General features: G+C 42.8%; 1 protein-coding gene across 2 annotated transcripts in view; it reads right to left on the bottom strand.

Annotated features, from left to right (window-relative positions):
* The window catches only part of Smu1 (Smu1 spliceosomal factor), a 77,073-nt gene that overhangs the window by 44,850 nt on the left and 12,911 nt on the right, over positions 1-19,312 (bottom strand). The window contains exons 1-3 of one of the 2 annotated variants that reach the window (XM_076204527.1): positions 9,958-10,200; positions 9,592-9,802; positions 9,138-9,238 (exon numbers count right to left, since the gene is read on the bottom strand). In XM_076204527.1, the coding sequence (XP_076060642.1) occupies positions 9,138-9,238; positions 9,592-9,687 (197 nt within the window). In that variant the 5' untranslated portion in view covers positions 9,688-9,802; positions 9,958-10,200. Of the gene's footprint in view, positions 1-9,137; positions 9,239-9,591; positions 9,803-9,957; positions 10,201-19,312 lie in introns of those variants that run through there. The other variant, XM_076204519.1, reaches the window with a different exon arrangement.

Genomic DNA, 19,312 nt, shown 5'->3' with positions numbered 1-19,312 from the left:
TTACCCCTGAAAAATTGCTGCCAGGGTTGCCAGTTTTGTCATACATACATATCCCAAGGATTTTTTCCCCTTACAAGGGAGGTAGCCAAAAAGGAAAAGGCATAAAATCATTCCCACCCATTCCATCCCTGAATACACTCCACACCCCTCCACCCTCCCTCTTATCTTAGCACCTCCTGGATGACGGGTCATCCCTGCACCTTGTCCACTGCCCTGGGTCAGAAGCAGTGTCGCCAGACACAGCACATCCACAGCAAGGCCGCTTCATTAAATCAGCAAACCCCCCTCTCCGTCCCCCCAATGCATAAAAGGAGAAGACAGGGAGAAATCCCTTTGGGCTGTGTCAACTTTTGCTCACACATACTACCTCACCCCCCATCCCCCCACCCATTCCACCTCATGCATCACAACATCATCCATATACAACCATTCTCCATTCACCCCTGTCTTCCGTCCTCTCCCATCCTTCCTCGACAGACATTCCCCTCTTCCTCAAAGCCCCCTTCACCCCATCCATCCACCTCATCCTAGGACATCCCCTCATGTTCACTCCCTCCACATCTGTCTTCCTGTCACGTGGGTCACGTGACGAGACTTAGAGGGCTGTCGGCGCGGACGTCGACCACGTGATTTGGCCCGAGAACGTAGCTTGGTGACCCAGCACACCTGACCGGCCGAAAGGTGGCGTGAGGTCATGCTTGGCTTCAGTGTTGCCAACTGTCCCTACACGAGGTCTACTGCTGTGCGCATGCGCAGATCCATGCCCACCCACTCTCCCTCACCCTACCGGATGTATAAGAGGGAAGGACAGAAGGAGGACACACACACCTTACGGCCGTCTGCCGTTGAGGGCGGACCCCCCCCTCCCCTCCCAGTTCCACGGAGGGAGGGCACCGGGAAGAAGGAGACCACGAGGAGCAGGACACAAGGAGGAGACGTGCGCCCGTCCGCAGCAGGACACAAACGGGGACTCGTCACACAAGGAGGAGACGTGCGCCCGTCCGCACCAAGACAACAACGGGGACTCGTCACACAAGGAGGAGACGTGCGCCCGTCCGCACCAGGACAACAACGGGGACTCGTCACACAAGGAGGAGACGTGCGCCCGTCCGCAGCAGGACACAAACGGGGACTCGTCACACAAGGAGGAGACGTGCGCCCGTCCGCAGCAGGACACAAACGGGGACTCGTCACACAAGGAGGAGACGTGCGCCCGTCCGCACCAGGACAACAACGGGGACTCGTCACACAAGGAGGAGACTACGCTCGAGGAGTGGGGTAGTATATATTGTAGTCTTGTAGTCTTGTAGACATCACGCTGGTGATAATAATTATTTATATATGTGTTTGTTCCAGATAGGATAGTGCTCTGTGTTAGATCTAATAAAAACACGTGTTGTGTTACCTTGGTGTTTCTTTCTCTCTCGCCCAAATTCTCAATAATACCGAGTATACAAAACCTTTATTTGTACCCCCCTGACATTGGCGCGTCGAACAGGGACTCGGTTGAGAAAGAGAGATAGAAACACAAGGTGCTGGTCCCCACAGCAATTGGATCCAACCCGAGCAGTCAGTGTGTTTAGTTTTTTTTTTCTCAGTTAGAGAGAGAGCTGTAGAGAGGGTGACTAGGTTTTAGCTAGTGAGAGCTAGAGTGAGCCAGTTTAGCAAGGTAGGGCGAATTTACCCTCGTTCGTGTCCCGCGAGCCGAGAAAGGAATTCCGGCCGTGGATCAGGTTAGCGGAACCAGAGAAGTTCCAGATAGGAGTGTTTGTTCCAGTGCTTCAGTAGAGAGAGAGCTGTAGAGAGGGTGACTAGGTTTTAGCTAGAGAGAAGATAGGAGTGTGCCTAGTTTTTCAGCTAGCGTGAGCCGTAGGCAATTCAGAGCTGTAGGAGTGTAGCGTGAGCTAGCGTGAGCCGTAGGCAATTCAGAGCTGTAGGAGTGTAGCGTGAGCTAGCGTGAGCCGTAGGCAATTCAGAGCTGTAGGAGTGTAGCGTGAGCTAGCGTGAGCCGTAGGCAATTCAGAGCTGTAGGAGTGTAGCGTGAGCCGTAGGCAATTCAGAGCTGTAGGAGTGTAGCGTGAGCTAGCGCGAGCCGTAGGCAAATCAGAGCTGTAGGAAATGTCTGTAGAGCAAATACTGCTGTATCTTTTTGTCCCCAGATCCGGAGGAAGGAGACATCGTTTTTTTTTATACAGTCACGTCTACATACACACACACACGCACAGACATTCGACACTTATATGTCATGCCATATTGGTCACATTAGCCACAGCTTCTCGATCTTGCGTAAGGAGTTTTCCCTCAAGGAAAAAGAAAGATCCTGAGGTTTTTCGCTCATACCGCAAGATCGAGGTAGCAAGGCTGGATATCTAGGCACATTTTCAACTCGCGACCCGCGTCGCGAGTTGTCCCGACGTTAGAGGAATGTCACGTGGGTCACGTGACGAGAATTAGAGGGCTGTCGGCGCGGACGTCGACCACGTGATTTGGCCCGAGAACGTAGCTTGGTGACCCAGCACACCTGACCGGCCGAAAGGTGGCGTGAGGTCATGCTTGGCTTCAGTGTTGCCAACTGTCCCTACACGAGGTCTACTGCTGTGCGCATGCGCAGATCCATGCCCACCCACTCTCCCTCACCCTACCGGATGTATAAGAGGGAAGGACAGAAGGAGGACACACACACCTTACGGCCGTCTGCCGTTGAGGGCGGACCCCCCCCCCTCCCCTCCCAGTTCCACGGAGGGAGGGCACCGGGAAGAAGGAGACCACGAGGAGCAGGACACAAGGAGGAGACGTGCGCCCGTCCGCAGCAGGACACAAACGGGGACTCGTCACACAAGGAGGAGACGTGCGCCCGTCCGCACCAAGACAACAACGGGGACTCGTCACACAAGGAGGAGACGTGCGCCCGTCCGCACCAGGACAACAACGGGGACTCGTCACACAAGGAGGAGACGTGCGCCCGTCCGCAGCAGGACACAAACGGGGACTCGTCACACAAGGAGGAGACGTGCGCCCGTCCGCAGCAGGACACAAACGGGGACTCGTCACACAAGGAGGAGACGTGCGCCCGTCCGCACCAGGACAACAACGGGGACTCGTCACACAAGGAGGAGACTACGCTCGAGGAGTGGGGTAGTATATATTGTAGTCTTGTAGTCTTGTAGACATCACGCTGGTGATAATAATTATTTATATATGTGTTTGTTCCAGATAGGATAGTGCTCTGTGTTATATCTAATAAAAACACGTGTTGTGTTACCTTGGTGTTTCTTTCTCTCTCGCCCGAATTCTCAATAATACCGAGTATACAAACCATTATTTGTACCCCCCTGACACTTCCATACCTCTTTTACTAGTCTTTCTTCACTCATTCTTTCCATGTGTCCAAACCATCCTAATACTCTTTCATCAACCCTATCTCCCAACTCCCTTTCCACCCCTGTTCTCCTCCTCACCTCCTCATTTCTCACTTTATCTAGCCTAGTAACCCCCATCATACTTCTCAGACACCTCATCTCAAACACATTCAAACTCCTTCTCTCTTCCTCTCTTATGTTCCATGTTTCTGCCCCATACAGTGATGTTGGCACAATCACTCCTTCATACAGTCTCCTCTTAGCATCCATTCCCAAATGTCTATTCCTCATTACACTTTTTAATCCACCAAGGCATTTACTCACTTCTCTCAATCTACATTCTACCTCCACCTTCACTCCACCTTTTCCTGCCACATTTGCACCCAAGTACCTAAAACTATCCACTTCCTCCAGTCGCTCTCCCTTAATGCTCACTTCCAGTCTACTGCCATTTTCACCCCTTGTACATCTCATCACCTTACTTTTACCCACATTTATCTTTAGCTTTCTTCTATCACACACTCTCCCAAACTCTGTCACTAACTTCCTCAATCCCTCCTCCAATCCTGCCACAAGCGCAGTGTCGTCCGCTAACAACAGCTGGCTCACCTCCCACTTTTCTCCATTTTCTTTAACCATCTCCAATCCCTGACCCACTACCCTTGCATATACCTCTCACACTACCCCATCCATGTATAAGTTGAACAGCCAGGGTGACATAACGCATCCTTGACGAAGTCCCACCTTTACCTCGAACCACTCACTCTCTCCATTTCTAATCCTGACACAAGCTCTACTACTCTCATAAAAACTCTTGACAGCTCCTAGAAGCTTTCCTCCTATCCCGTAAATCTGCAAAACCTCCCACGGTGCCTTTCTGTCTACTGCCCTTGTACATTTCATCACCTTACTTTTACCCACATTTATCTTTAGCTTTCTTCTATCACATACTCTCCCAAACTCTGTCACCAACTTCCTCAGTCCCTCCTCCGATCCTGCCACAAGCACAGTGTCTTCAGCAAACAACAGCTGGCTCACCTCCCACTTTTCTCCATTTTCTTTAACCATCTCCAATCCCTGACCCACTACCCTTGTATTTACCTCTCACACTACCCCATCCATGTATAAGTTGAACAGCCAGGGCGACATAACGCATCCTTGACGAAGTCCTACCTTTACCTCGAACCACTCACTCTCTCCATTTCTAATCCTGACACAAGCTCTACTACTCTCATAAAAACTCTTGACAGCTCCTAGGAGCTTTCCTCTTATCACATATGCCTTTCTGTCTACCCTATCATAAGCCTTTTCCAGATCCATAAAAGTCCAAAAAACATCCTTCCCTTTCCTATAACTTTCTCACATATTTGTCTTACCACAAAGATCTGATCTACACAACCAGTTTGATCTACACAGCCAGTTTTGTCAATAAATAAAAAAATTTGGGTGTCTTCAATAGCCAACGGATAGAGCTACTTGGTTATTACCCCAGATTTGACCCTAGACATAATGCCTATTTTTGGCGAATTGTTTAAATTGCAGCATACAATGCATTCCGCTGACGTTCAATTCACAAAACAATTGCAGCATATGATGTATGCTGCTGACCTTTGTAGAGGTTAAGCCCTATGTTTTTGGGTTCACCTATACATTGAAAATATTGGAAATATTAGAGATAACTAAAAAATTATATACATTTATATATTTTTTTTTCAGGCTGAGTGCAAGGACAGCCAATGCATCAGACATAGTTCCTAAGTAAATGTTGAAGCATACTGTGACAAAAATCATGTCAGATCCCAGATTTACCGGGTTGGGAACCATCATCAGTGCAATGTCAAGATCAATAGATAGCTGGTTCTCTAAATATGAAGATGATAAACTGACTGCTGCAACATTTGATCCCAGATACAAAAACACACTTTTCAATAACTCTGAGGAAGGCAGAAACTCTCACATGACTTCCATCAATAATTTTTTGGATGATTCCCTAAGACAAATTAAAAACTATCAGCAAAATCATGAAGAGTTTGAAGACAACAGAAGCTCTACTTCCACAGGTGAACTATTGCCAGAAACAAAGCCAGGATCCAGTGCCGGGCCCATTTGTGACAATGACAGTTATGACTTTGACTCATGCTTATATGACTTGCTGTCAAATTCACAATCACACGAGTCAAATTTGGACAAACAAAGTGAAACTTCAAAGAAAAAAAATTAAGATCTTCATCTGTTCTGATACTACAAAGAGAAGTTGATCAATTTTGTTCCCTCCAACTGGAACCATGTATTTACCTAGTTGTATTATACGGGAAGGGGAGCTATGCTCGTGGTGACCCATTTTTGTATCTCGCAAGATCAAGTTTGTTCTTAAATTCTTGTATTGTGTTTGCACACACTATTTTTTCATCCAATTTGTTCCATATATCTATCACTCTGTGTGGGAAGCTGTTCTTTTTCAGGTCTCTCCTGTAGTTATCCTTTTTGAGTTTCATTGCTGCATGTCCTCTTGTTTTTCCTCTGTCCCGCTTTAATAAGTCCTCTCTATCAAGGCATTCTTTTCCTTTCATAATTCTGTAGATGGTTATTAGGTCCCCTCATTCTCTTCTTTGTTCCAGGGTTGGCAATTCCAGTTCAGCCAGTCTTTGTTCATATGTCAGGTTTGCAATTGTTGGGACCAACTTTGTCATTGCTCTTTGCATTCTTTCTAATTTTCTTATATTCTTTTTTGTGCTGAGTGACCATATCAGCGCTGCATATTCCAGTTTTGCCTTTATCAGTGGTTGTAATATTTTCTTGACCATTTTCTTATCCAGATATTTAAAGGCCACCTTTATTGATCTCAACAAATTGTATGTTTCTCTGACTATTTTATTTACATGCTTATCTGGCGACAAGTGACTGGGATCCCTTGAGTTGGTGGAGAGACAACCACAAGTCATATTTAACTTGGAAAAGTTGCCAACAAAATGCTGTACTCTCCACCATCTTTAGTGGAGAATGAACACCTCTTCAGTATTAGTGGTAATGTCCACAACCCACACCGTAACCACTTGACTCCAAAAACAAAGGAAATATTGATGCTGTTGAACTTCAATTTGCGAATATTTAACTTTGACTATTAGCCCATAGAATGAAGCAGTACTCAGGTGAGTCAGCATGTAAAAAAATAATTGAGTTTTTTTGTTCCTTTTTGTATTTTATGCCCAGACACAGCTTTTGATATATATATATATATATATATATATATAATTTTTTTTTTTTTTTTTGGGGGGGGGGGGCATTTCCTGCATTCCATGGGTCAAATATTAGATAGTAGAGACTGAGGTTTAGGTTTTACTATTAAATTAGGATCAAGAAATTTACTAAAATTTACACTGCACATGTGTTTTATTAAAACCATGCATTAAATGATTCAAGTTATTTGAAGCTAGTAATTACATCGAAATCTATGAAATTGGTCGTTTTTTCTACTTCTTTTTCAACCGATAGAAAATAATACAATCATACATTGATAATCATAAAGTGGTCATTCAATAAGCACTTCTTTAAGTTCATTCAGCCATTAGCATCCAAGAGCTCAACGACTGGCATGTATAAATCTACATAGATTATACATACATACATATACCAAAGGCCTTTTCCCCCTACACAGGGGGTAGCCAAAAAGAAAAAGGCATGGTAACCACTCCCACCCATTCCATTTCCTATATATTCCACTCCCCTCCACCTCCTCCTTCCCTCTTATCTTGGCACCTCCTGGATGATGGGTCATCCCTGCATCCTGTCCACTGCCCTGGGTTAGAAGCAGTGTCGCAAGACACAGCACATCCACAGCAAGGCTGCTTCATAAATTCGGCGACCCCCCCCTCTTCATCCCCCCATGCAGAAAAGGAGAAGACGGGAGAAATCCCTTCAGGCTGCATCAATTTTTTTTTCTCATACATACTTCCTCACCCCCCATGCCCCACCCACTCTCCCTCATGTATCACAGCATCATCTATACACAACCCCTCTCCATTCACCCCTATCTTCTGTCCTCTCCCATCCTTCCTCCACAGACATTCCTCTCTTTTGTAATGCCCCTTTCACCCCATCCATCCATCTCATCCTAGGATGCCCCCTCATATTCACTCCTTCCACCTCTGCCTTCCACACTTCTTTTACTAATCTTTCTTCACTCATTCTTTCCATGTATCCAAACCATCCTAATACTTTTTCATCAACCCTATCTCCCAGTTCCCTTTCCACCCCTGTTCTCCTCCACACCTCTTCATTTCTCACACTATCCAGCCTAGTAACCCTTATCATACTTCTCAGACATATAGATTATAAAGCAAGTAAAAATCAGTTTAATTACTTTATATTAAAAACTGATACAGTAAAAGCCCTCTTATCTGGCATTTAAGTATCCGGCAACTTCAAGTATCTGGCATATTTTTTCCGAGCATTAAAATCTATAAGAAGAAAAAAAAAAAAAAAAATTAATCAATACAAATCGATAAAATTTCCCACATGAGGCTTTAATTGTTCCCAATGTCACCAGAGCGCACCACTGTCTGGGTCAGTTTTGCGCCACCTGCCACAGCCCACTGCCCACGCTGTTCAGTCTCACATATACCACGTTTGTGTTTGTTTCTGCTCAGTTCAGCTACATTCTTCCTCAAGTGTTCCCCTGTAAACTTTCATCATGCCCAAAGTTGATAAACGGAAACATGTTGTGCTTACACTTAGGCAGAAGGTATGTGATACTGTATGTTAACTGACATTAATAGTGAGTAAAGGGGGTGATTGTAGACATATTTCTGTACCCCTTCACTTACTTTAGCAACCCCTTCAAGTATCCGGAATTTTCGAGTATCCGGCATGCCTTTGGTCCCAGTGACGCCAGATAAGAGAGCTTTTACTGCACTGTAATTATATAAAGTGGAATCTGCATTGGCATCGGCAAATAAGAGTGAATAGGACTCAGCGTCAGTATCAGCATCTGCAACTAATGGTAAATAGGAATTGGCATAACCCTAGTGAGTAGTGTGTTGCATTGTACATTTGGCCACCTATGCTGCATGTGAGAATTTGACTCGTACTGAAGTGGTTAAGAAATTGTGTCAAAAACTATATTTATGTCTATTGCTGTTACAATTCCTTGTCAAGCCCTATACATTGCCTAACCCAACCTGAGCAATGAGCAGGTGACAGAGGACAGGGATGACCTTTCACACAAGGAGTCAAGATGGAAGGGACAACAAATGAGTTTAGGGTTGTTGTGGGATAAGTGAAGGGTGGGTATGTACTTTGACACAGCCTTCCCTCTTATAAGGGAGAGTCTTAACATTACTGTTCTGTTCAGTGGCACTTTCTTGTTGAAACTCATTACTTGTTCAGTGATGTTTGTGTGCAGTGTACTGATGGAATGGCACTTTATGAATGCTGTTCATTTGGCAAGGTGGGCCATTGCAGTCCAATTCTTTTTGAGATCACCATCATTCTATCAGTCAGTATCTATTTTACATACAATAATGGCAACTTGTGACTACTCTATTCTGTTACTACTTGTGACACAGACACAGACTCACACTAATACAAAACAGATATCAGTCCAACATTTCCTATTGAGATGATCTATAGAAGTAACCAAACCATCCCCTGTGCAGCCATTAATTTTCATAGAAACTCAAGCAATAATCAATGCATTTACATAATAAGAAGGAAAACAAGACTTTAATTAGACATATCTTGACCATCTTTAGAAATGATCAAAGGTGTATCCTTTCTAACCTTTCTGGCTGTGTTTGTTTCAACATGATGAGAGGATCTGTGTTCCGCAACACTGACTTAGCGGCACCTAATTCTCGCAGTTCAATTAGCTCCAACACAACCTGCCAAAATATACATTCCTGAATTAACTTAAATATCAATAAACAGTTTTTGATACAGTATATTTCCCTAACATAAATGCTCTAAATTTCTTAATTAGTTCTTAGTAAATATCTAAATTATATATTTTGTATAAATTTATTATAACAACTTCATTTCTGGTGCACCCTTCTTATGTCAAATACTATATTGCAGTCAAATTATTTATCATGGCAAAAGTTAACCCTTTATTGTAGAGGAAGTTATACTTAGCCAGTCAAAACTATCTGGCCACAGCTCTAATAGTTATGCACATAAATGAAATATAGTCAGTAAGTTAAAATACAAAGCAAATAATGACAGTAAACAACCAAACCTGTTCATAAAGATCAATGAGTTTCTTGTCCGGTAGCTTGAGTGTTTGTATGGCTTTGAGTACTGTGTCCCAGTGGCCTTGGTTGATATCAGCCATAAAACTCTCAACAGAATCTACAGTGTTAAGCGTAATGGACGTTTCCTCCTGCAGAACCCTTAAAGTACGCTGAAGGTTGTTTTCTTTCAGGTACTGTTGGATCAAGCGGATAACACTGAAGTTAAAAGAAAAAGAAACAAAAGAAAGTTTTAGTGTCATGGTAAACTGTGATATAGAGTACCACTCATTACTTTCCTAATTACTGAATCATATCACTATCATCATCACTTAATAACAATAATAATAACTATTGTCACAAGTTTCACTGACTGGAAACCTGCAGTCCCACACTAGCTGGCAACAGTCTTAAGGCCTTTCCACATAGTTATCTGGAAAGTAACTTTGGGTTGTTGTCTGTGCTGTATTAGTGTGGCACTATTTCTATATCACTTGGGCTTTTTTATGCTACTCTCATCTCTTTTCTTCAGTCTTGACACCATCTTGTAATTCCTTTATGATTCCATTTGTCTATTATATTTCTGGAGTGCAACTAGGGAGTCCTTCAATTCTTCTTGCATTTGTCTAACTTTTCCAGCCTGTAAAGTCCATTTGATTACATAGCAATTAATAGTTCTGACATTGTGTGCGTTGTTGTCTTCTAAGGAGTGTGGGGAGGTCACTCATGAACGAGTTAATCAGCTATAATAAGTCTGTCAGCCAATTCTTGTATTTTCTATTGGTGTCCATCTCAATTATTCTTTTTTATTATGACTGCTTTTAAAATGGAAATTGTTGGGGTAGTGATTACCTCTTCTGGGATGTAGTTCCAATCACTGATAACTTTGCAACTAAAGACTTTGCTTTCACGAACGTTCTAGTGTCCTTTTTTCTTCTTAAGTTTACGAGTATTTGTTCATGTGCATGTATGACTATAATCAAAAAAGAATTTGTAATCAACATTTTTTTCAATCCATTTAGAATTTTGTAGGTTTCTATTAAGGGAGTGTCACATCACTTTATAGAATAGGTGAATTCTTTTTTCAAATATGTGTGTAATGAATATAGGTATAAATACCCCTTACATTAGTGTATAATTCCTCAGGGTATTGTGTTCCTCCCATGTATATATAATGAAGATAAAGTGAGTTCTAGTGAAGCTCTGATTACTTAGTGGAAAATCCTTCCACATCATTCAGCTTGATATGAAATGAAATCTTAAGAGTCTGGGGAACAAATCTTATTAAATACATTTTTTCAAACTAATACCTCTAATTTTTTTATTAATTTGTTTCTCTGAATAATTCAAAATTCTGCAAAATTCAAGTTTCATAATTTTTTAAATTAAAATTTCTTTTATTTTTACTATAGAAAATAAAGAGCTTCATGTTTTCTTCCAAATGAAATAAAAATGACAATAATCCATAAAGAACAACCTTAGATAGTACAACTGAAAGGACAAAGACATAAACTTTACAGGACAGGGGATTTAAATGTTTGCAACCATTTTTTGGCGACCATTTGTTTGATGGTTGCAATGTATGGCATATCTTAAATTTCCTCTTCTTTGCTAATGAGGTATGAGGTGAGGGTGAGTGGAGTGACGTGGGTGGAGGAAGGGTGAGGTGGGTGTGGCTAGTAAATGCTAGTGGAGTGCTGGATGCAGCCGTGCTGCTTTTATCCTCTTTCTTTTTCCTTCTTCTTGTTTCTATTTCAGGCACTCATGGGCCCTCTCTATATTCTACCACTTCGCTCTCTTGTTTCTTGTTCATTTTTCCATGATCACAGCAACAATACAGGGCGAGGAATCAAAATTGTTGCATACAGTGAGAGCGCCAGGAGTGATGTCACCTTCCTTTGACCTTTTCAAGAATACTGGTGCCCTGTCCACTGTCTTTGTGTGGTATGCTGGTAGGAGGAGTTGCCAAATATTTCCATAAACATGAAATAGCTAGAAATGTTGACATTTCAATATACAGAATGTTTTTTATGCAGTGGGATTATCTATTTTATGCTGTATAAAAAATAGAAACAAAATACAGTTGTATAACTTTGTACGAGTGTTGCCATCATCACAGAGATTCTTTTTAAATGTTTACCTAAAATTCGCTCATGTACCAGAATTTTTCGAATGATCACTGGCTACACTCCGTTAAAGCTTGTTGAGATCTTCTTTTCTCTACTGATGTAAGTCCTAACTGTTCACACCTGTCTTCATAGCTGAGGTCTTTTAGTTCAGTTATTAGTTTGGTCATTCTTCTTTGTACTTTTTCCAGCTTAAGCATGTCCTTTTTATAAAATGGTGACCAATTATGCAATGTATATTCAAGATGTGGTCTAACTAGTAAGCAGTGTAATGTTTTGCAACTGTCCGCACTGGAAAACTTCTCACAAGTCCAACCATCTTATTTCCTTTGGCTGCTACCAAAGTGACATGATGCAGAGGTTTGAGGTTGGATGATGTATATACTTCCAAAATAATATTATAGTGAAACCTCTCTTAACAAGCATAATTCATTATCTAACCTTACTCATAATGCTTACTCTTTCCCTGTGGTGGGGAAAAAGAATACTGCCACCAAGTATTCCCACTTGGATCGTAAGAGGCGAGAAGAAAGGGACGGGTATTGGGATTAGGCATCCTTCTCCTTGTGGCCCCACAGGGGACATTCCTAAAAAAAAGTAAAGGCATAAGAGGGTCTAGGAGTTTTAGGACCAGCACCCTAAGGTTTGGGTCTTTTAATGTGCGTGGATGTGGTACAGATGAGAGTAAAAGGGAAGAAATAGGTAGTATGTTTGTGAGAAGAAAGATGGATGTGTTGGCTTTGAGTGAAACTAAGTTGAAAGGGAAGGGCGAGTGTAAGTTTGGGAGTGTAAGTGGGAGGATATCAGGAGTGAAGAGAGGGCGAGGGAGGGAAGGGGTGGCTATACTAGTAAGTGAAGAGATAGGTAAACGTGTAGTGGAGTGGAAGGAGGTTTCCTCAAGGATAATGTGGATGAGGGTGAAACTGGGAAAGGAGATGTGGGTTTTTTGTAAGTGCATATGGGCCTGGCAGTGAGAAGAGTGTAGAAGAAAGGGAGGCTTTTTGGATTGACCTAAATGAGTGCATAGAGGATTTAGGGAGAAATGTCAATGTAATAGTACTGGAAGACCTTAATGCTAGGGTAGGAAATGATCCAATTGATGGAGTGGTTGGGAAATGTGGAGTTCCAAAAAAGAATCGTAGTGGAGAGTTGATGGTGGAAATGTGTCTAGAGAGTTGATGATAGCAAATACAGTGTTTCAGAAGAAAGTCAAGCATAAGTACACATGGGAGAGGGTGGTGGATGGAGCGTTAATGGACTATGTAGTGGTAAATAGGATTATGATAGGAAGAGTTAAGGATGTACATGTACTAAGGGGAATATCAGATCATTTTTTGGTGGAAGGTAAGTTGAAAGTGGAGGATAGATGGAGAAAGAGGAAAGGGACAAAAGGTAGGGAGGTGCTTAGTAAGGAGAATACAAGAAGAAGCTGAAGGAGTAGTGGGAGGGAGTGAAGGATAGAGTAGAGCTAGGAGTGAAGGAGGAATGGGGATGGTTCAAGGAGGGAAGAGAATACAAGAAGAAACTGAAGGAGTAGTGGGAGGGAGTGAAGGACAGAGCAGAGCTAGGAGTGAAGGAGGAATGGGGATGGTTCAAGGAGGGGAGTCACAAAGTGTGCAAAGATGGTGTGTGGAACAAGAAGGACAGGAGGAAATAGAAGAAAGGGTGGTGAATGGTGGGATGAGGAAACAAAGAAGGTTGTAGAAAAGAAGAAGCGAGCTTTCACAGATTGGTCACAAAATAGGACGAGGGAGTCATATGAGAGGTACAAAGAAAAGAGAAAGCAAAAGGTAGAGGCAAAGAGGAGAGCAGATGTGAAATGGGGTAAGAGTATGACAAAAAAAATTGAAAGTAATAAAAAGATGTTTTGGAAAGAAATTAAGAGAGGAAGAGGAGGCAAATCAAGTAGAGAAGAAAAGGTAAAAGGTGCAGATGGAGAGATGATAATGGAAGAGAAGGCAGTAAGGGGAAGATGGGCAGAATATTTTAGGGAGTTGCTAAATGTGAAGGAGGATAGGGAGGGAAAGATAGCTGCAGTGGGAAATGCTAAGAAAATGACCGTGATGAGTGAGGAAAATGGAGGAGAAATAAGGAAGGATGAAGTGAAGGCAGTTGTAAAGATGATGAAAGCAGGTAAGGCACCTGGTCTGGATGGATGCCATGCAGAATGTCTAAAAAAAGGAGGTACAGTGATGGTGGACTGGCTGGTGAGGTTATTTAATGTTTGCTGGAGAGAGGGTAGAGTGCCGGAGGACTGGAGGAGTGCCTGCATAGTTCAACTTTACAAGGGAAAAGGGGACAAGTGCGAATGTAGTAGTTTCAGAAGGATTAGCTTGTTAAGTGTAGTTGGGAAGGCTTATGGGAGGATCTTGATTGAGAGGATTAGGAGAGGAACAGAGGGAGTAATTGGTGAGGAACAGTGTGGATTTAGGATGGGTAGAGGTTGTGTAGATCAGATTTTTTTGGTAAGACAGATATGTGAGAAAGCTATAGGAAAGGGGAAGGATGTTTTTTGGGCTTTTATGGATCTGGAAAAGGCTTACAACAGGATAGACAGAAAGGCACTGCGGGAGGTTTTGCAGATTTACGGGATAGGAGGAAAGCTTCTAGGAGCTGTCAAGAGTTTTTATGAGTGTAGTAGAGCTTGTGTCAGGATTAGAAATGGAGAGAGTGAGTGGTTCGAGGTAAAGGTGGGACTTCGTCAAGGATGCGTCATGTCACCCTGGCTGTTCAACTTATACATGGATGGGGTAGTGCGAGAGGTAAATGCAAGGGTAGTGGGTCAGGGATTGGAGATGGTTAAAGAAAATGGAGAAAAGTGGGAGGTGAGCCAGCTGTTGTTAGCGGACGACACTGCACTTGTGGCAGGATCGGAGGAGGGATTGAGGAAGTTGGTGACAGAGTTTGGGAGAGTGTGTGATAGAAGAAAGCTAAAGATAAATGTGGGTAAAAGTAAGGTGATGAGATGTACAAGGGGTGAAAATGGCAGTGGTCTGGAAGTGAGCATTAAGAGAGAGCGACTGGAGGAATTGGATAGTTTTAGATACTTGGGTGCAAATGTGGCAGGAAAAGGTGGAGTGAAGGTGGAGGTAGAATGTAGATTGAGAGAAGTGAGTAAATGCGTTGGTGGATTGAAGAGTGTAATGAGGAATAGACATTTGGGAATGGATGCTAAGAGGAGACTGTATGAAGGAGTGATTGTGCCAACAGCACTGTATGGGGCAGAAACATGGAACATAAGAGAGGAAGAGAGGAGTTTGAATGTGTTTGAGATGAGGTGTCTGAGAAGTATGATGGGGGTTACTAGGCTAGAGTGAGAAATGAGGAGGTGAGGAGGAGAACAGGGGTGGAAAGGGAGTTGGGAGATAGGGTTGATGAAAGAGTATTAGGATGGTTTGGACACATGGAAAGAATGAGTGAAGAAAGACTAGTAAAAGAGGTATGGAAGGCAGATGTGGAGGGAGTGAACATGAGGGGACATCCTAGGATGAGGTGGATGGATGGGGTAAAGGGGGCTTTGAGGAAGAGGGGAAGGTCTGTTGAGGAAGAACGGGAGAGGACAGAAGACAGGGGTGAATGGAGAATGGCTGTATATGGATGATGTTGTGATGCATGAGGTGGAATGGGTGGGGGGATGGGGGGTGAGGTAGTATGTGTGAGCAAAATTTGACACAGCCTGAAGGGATGTCTCCCCGTCTTCTCTTTTTATGCATGGGGGGCAGGAGAGGGGGGGTCGCCGATTTAATGAAGCGGCCTTGCTGTGGATGTGCTGTGTCTTGCAACACTGCTTCTGACCCAGGGCAATGGACAAGGTGCAGGGATGACCTGTCATCCAGGAGGTGCTAAGATAAGAGGGAGGGTGGAGGGGTGTGGAGTGTATTCAGGGATGGAATGGGTGGGAATGATTTTATGCCTTTTCCTTTTTGGCTACCTCCCTTGTAAGGGGGAAAAAGCCTTGGTACATGTATGTATTCATAATGCGAAACACTCATTAAGCAAAACAATTTTTCCAATAGGAATCAATGTAAAATACAATAATGTGTTCCATGCTTAAGAAAAAATACCCAAAAACAATTTGTAATAATATCTAAAATTGTTTTTTAAATTATTAACACATAAAAAAAAAAATTAATGTATAGTAAAAGAACCTGGAAAAGATTAATTAGTAAAATAAAATAAAAATGAAAATAAATAATGCTGCAATTTATGAAAAAAGAAGGTAGCTCCTGGTGCAATGGAGACTAGGGTAGGATTATTGAGGTGAAGGAGGATAATCTTCCACCAAGAGATTCTTCTTCACTCGCTGCTATGATTATCTCGACTGACTCACTAGCTTTAAATAAATCTGTAGCGTGCATAGCCACTGCCTTATTAACCTCTTCAGTACGGGCCAAAATCTCGCGAGCAGCATTAGCTGCCAGACTTACGATGAGTCGTAATAATACTCGCATCATAAAATATAGTCACCGCTTATATCGATCGTTCTTTCTTTCACCCGTGAATTTTTATAACCATAGAAAATGTGATGAAGACAGTTCAGAGAGTACAGATGCTCCTCTACTTACGTTCATTCGTTTTACATTTTTTCGATTTTACGTTTGAACTGACTGTAAAAAAAAAAATTGTAAAAAAAAAAAAAAAAAAAAAATGGAGTGAATTTTTTAGTTTAGCACGCTCTCCTTAGTTCAAACGATACCTACGCATGACGCTGCATCCATTGTTTACATGGCACAAATGACAGACTGAACGTGCCTTGCCTCCTCCTCCTCCTCCTCCACCATCTCAATTTATGTTGCTTGAATTTAATTCATTTGAAATTAATGTTATTATCTTACAATGTTATGTGTATAATTAATGATTTAGGGGTGTTTTATAAGATACGGTAATAGAATTTATGGATGTATAGTACAGTAACACCTTACGTTCGGCCGTTCGGAACGTAACTAAAACGTAAGTTGAGGAGTGTCTGTATGTCATTACGCAGGGGCAACTACAATAAATATAATCAAGACGCCGATATGGCAGCCTCGCGCATCCACTTGCTTCTCATGCCGCCTACATATGCGGCACCGTATGGAAGGGGTTAAGGTGATACTTCTCAACGTATGATAAAAGTTTCCCATGCTTTAGCATCTTATTGAACTGAAAGTTGTTGCTCTGCTTACGCCCTCTTCCCCTGATAAAATCTCCTCCACAACTTCTTGCTATGAAACAAAATGCAACTCCATAAACTCTTTGGTGGTCAGCTCCTGTCTATGCTCTTCCACAAGCTGGTCAATGTCATTGTTATCCACCTCCAGCCCCATGGTCTTGGCCAAAGATACAATTTCATCGACTACAGGCTCCATAGGCATGGACTCAAACCCCTAAAAGTCGCATTCAACAACTGTCCAGCCAAAGCTTCTTCCAAGACAAAATAAGGGTTCTCTTGGTGACCTTTCCCATGCCTTGTCAATCATCTTGAGGAAGGCAACGATGTGGAAATGGTCTTTGCAAAACTCTCTGAGAGTGAGACTGGTCCCCTCAGTCATCTTAAAACAACGCTCAAAGCACTATAGTGTTGAGCTTCTTAAAGTTTGAGATGACCTGTTGGTCCATGGGATGGAACAAAGGAGTGGTGTTGGGAGGCAGGAGCTGGATATAGATAAAATGAAATTCATCAAAGAGGTAATTTTCTAGACCTGGAGGATGGGCAGGAGCATTGTCAAGCAAAACATGAAGTGGCACATTCATCTCAAGCAAATATTTTTCACAGAAGAACCAAACACCTCATTGATCCAATCAGTAAAAAGGTTAGGTGTTGCCCAAGACTTGCTGCTGGGCCTCCACATCACACTTTGCCTGCACTTATGGACTTCACACTTCTTGAAGGCTCATGAATTTTCTGAATGGTAAAGAGGACCTATCTCATTGCAACTAAAAACTTGCTGCAGCAGGTAACCATCAAGATCCACAAGCCTATGCAATATATCAATACAAAATTAAATATATGGAAAATTAAATACATCAGAGTGATATATGTTTTTCTTGGGCGAAATCAATAACAAAAAACAGTATTTTTTTTAAAGTGCACACCTACACAATATAGCATTAGTAAAATATAAATTTTGTACATTATAATGAACCTGACGACACTGCACTTGTTGCAGGATCAGAGGAGGGATTGAGGAAGTTAGTGACAGAGTTTGAGAAGGTGTGTGAAAGAAGGAAGCTGAAGATAAATGTGGGCAAAAGTAAGGTGATGAGATGTACAAGGGGAGAGAGTGATAGCAGGCTGGAAGTGAGCATTATGGGTGAAAGATTGGAGGAAGTGGATAGTTTTAGATACTTGGGTGCAAATGTGGCAGGAAAGGGAGGAGTGAGGGTGGAGGTAGAATGTAGATTGAGAGAAGCAAGTAAATGCCTTGGTGGATTAAAAAGTGTAATGAGAAATAGACATCTGGGAATGGATGCTAAGAGGAGGTTATATGTAGGAGTGATTGTGCCAACAGCACTGTACGGGGCAGAAACATGGAACATAAGAAAGGAAGAGAGGAGTTTGAATGTGTTTGAGATGAAATGTCTGAGAGGTATGATAGGGGTTACTTGGCTGGATAGTGTGAGAAATGAGGAGGTGAGGAGGAGAACTGGGGTGGAAAGGGAACTGGGAGATAGGGTTGATGAAAGAGTATTAGGATAGTTTGGACACATGGAAAGAATGAGTGAAGAAAGATTAGTAAAAGAAGTGTGGAAGGCAGAGGTGGAAGGAGTGAATATGAGGAGGCATCCTAGGATGAGATGGATGGATGGGGTGAAAGGGGCATTACAAAAGAGAGGAATGTCTGTGGAGGAAGGACAGGAGAGGACAGAAGATAGGGATGAATGGAGAGGGGTTGTGTATAGATGATGCTGTGATGCATGAGGGGGAGTGGGTGGGGGATGAGGGGTGAGGAAGTATGAGAAAAAAATTTGACGCAGCCCAAAGGGATTTCTCCCCGTCTTCTCCTTTTCTGCATGGGGGGACAGAGAGGGGGGGTCACCAAATTTATGAAGCGGCCTTGCTGTGGATGTGGTGTCTTGCAACACTGCTTCTGACCCAGGGCAGTGGACAGGATGCAGGGATGACCCGTCATCCAGGAGGTGCAAAGATAAGAGGGAGGGAGGAGGGTGGAGGGGAGTGGAATATATAGGAAGTGGAATGGGTGGGAGTGGTTTCTATGCCTTTTTCTTTTTGGCTACCCCCCCCGTGTAGGGGGAAAAAGCCTTTGGTATATGTATGTGATGTATGCATAATGAAGCAGGCTTGCTCCGGATGTGCTGTGTCCTGCAACACTGCTTCTGACCCAGGGCAGTGGACAGGATGCAGGGATGACCCATCATCTAGGAGGTGCCAAGATGAGAGGGAAGAAGGAGGGTGGAGAGGAGTGGGATATGTAGGAGATGGAATGGGTGGGAGTGGTTTCTATGCCTTTTTCTTTTTGGCTACCCCCTGTGTAATGGGGAAAAAAGCCTTTGGTATATATGTATAATACATCACTAATCTTCATTTTCCTTGGCAGAAAAAAAAAAAAAAATTGCTAAAAGCAAAGGTAAATCTTTAGAAGAGCACACCTATGTGATATAA

The sequence above is a fragment of the Oratosquilla oratoria genome, chromosome 2 (assembly GCF_046742065.1).
Source record: "Oratosquilla oratoria isolate Oo_2021 chromosome 2, ASM4674206v1, whole genome shotgun sequence".
Lineage (NCBI taxonomy): Eukaryota > Metazoa > Arthropoda > Malacostraca > Stomatopoda > Squillidae > Oratosquilla > Oratosquilla oratoria.
The sequence above is the reverse complement of the archived record's forward strand: the minus strand, read 5'-3'. Positions and strand labels throughout refer to the sequence as shown.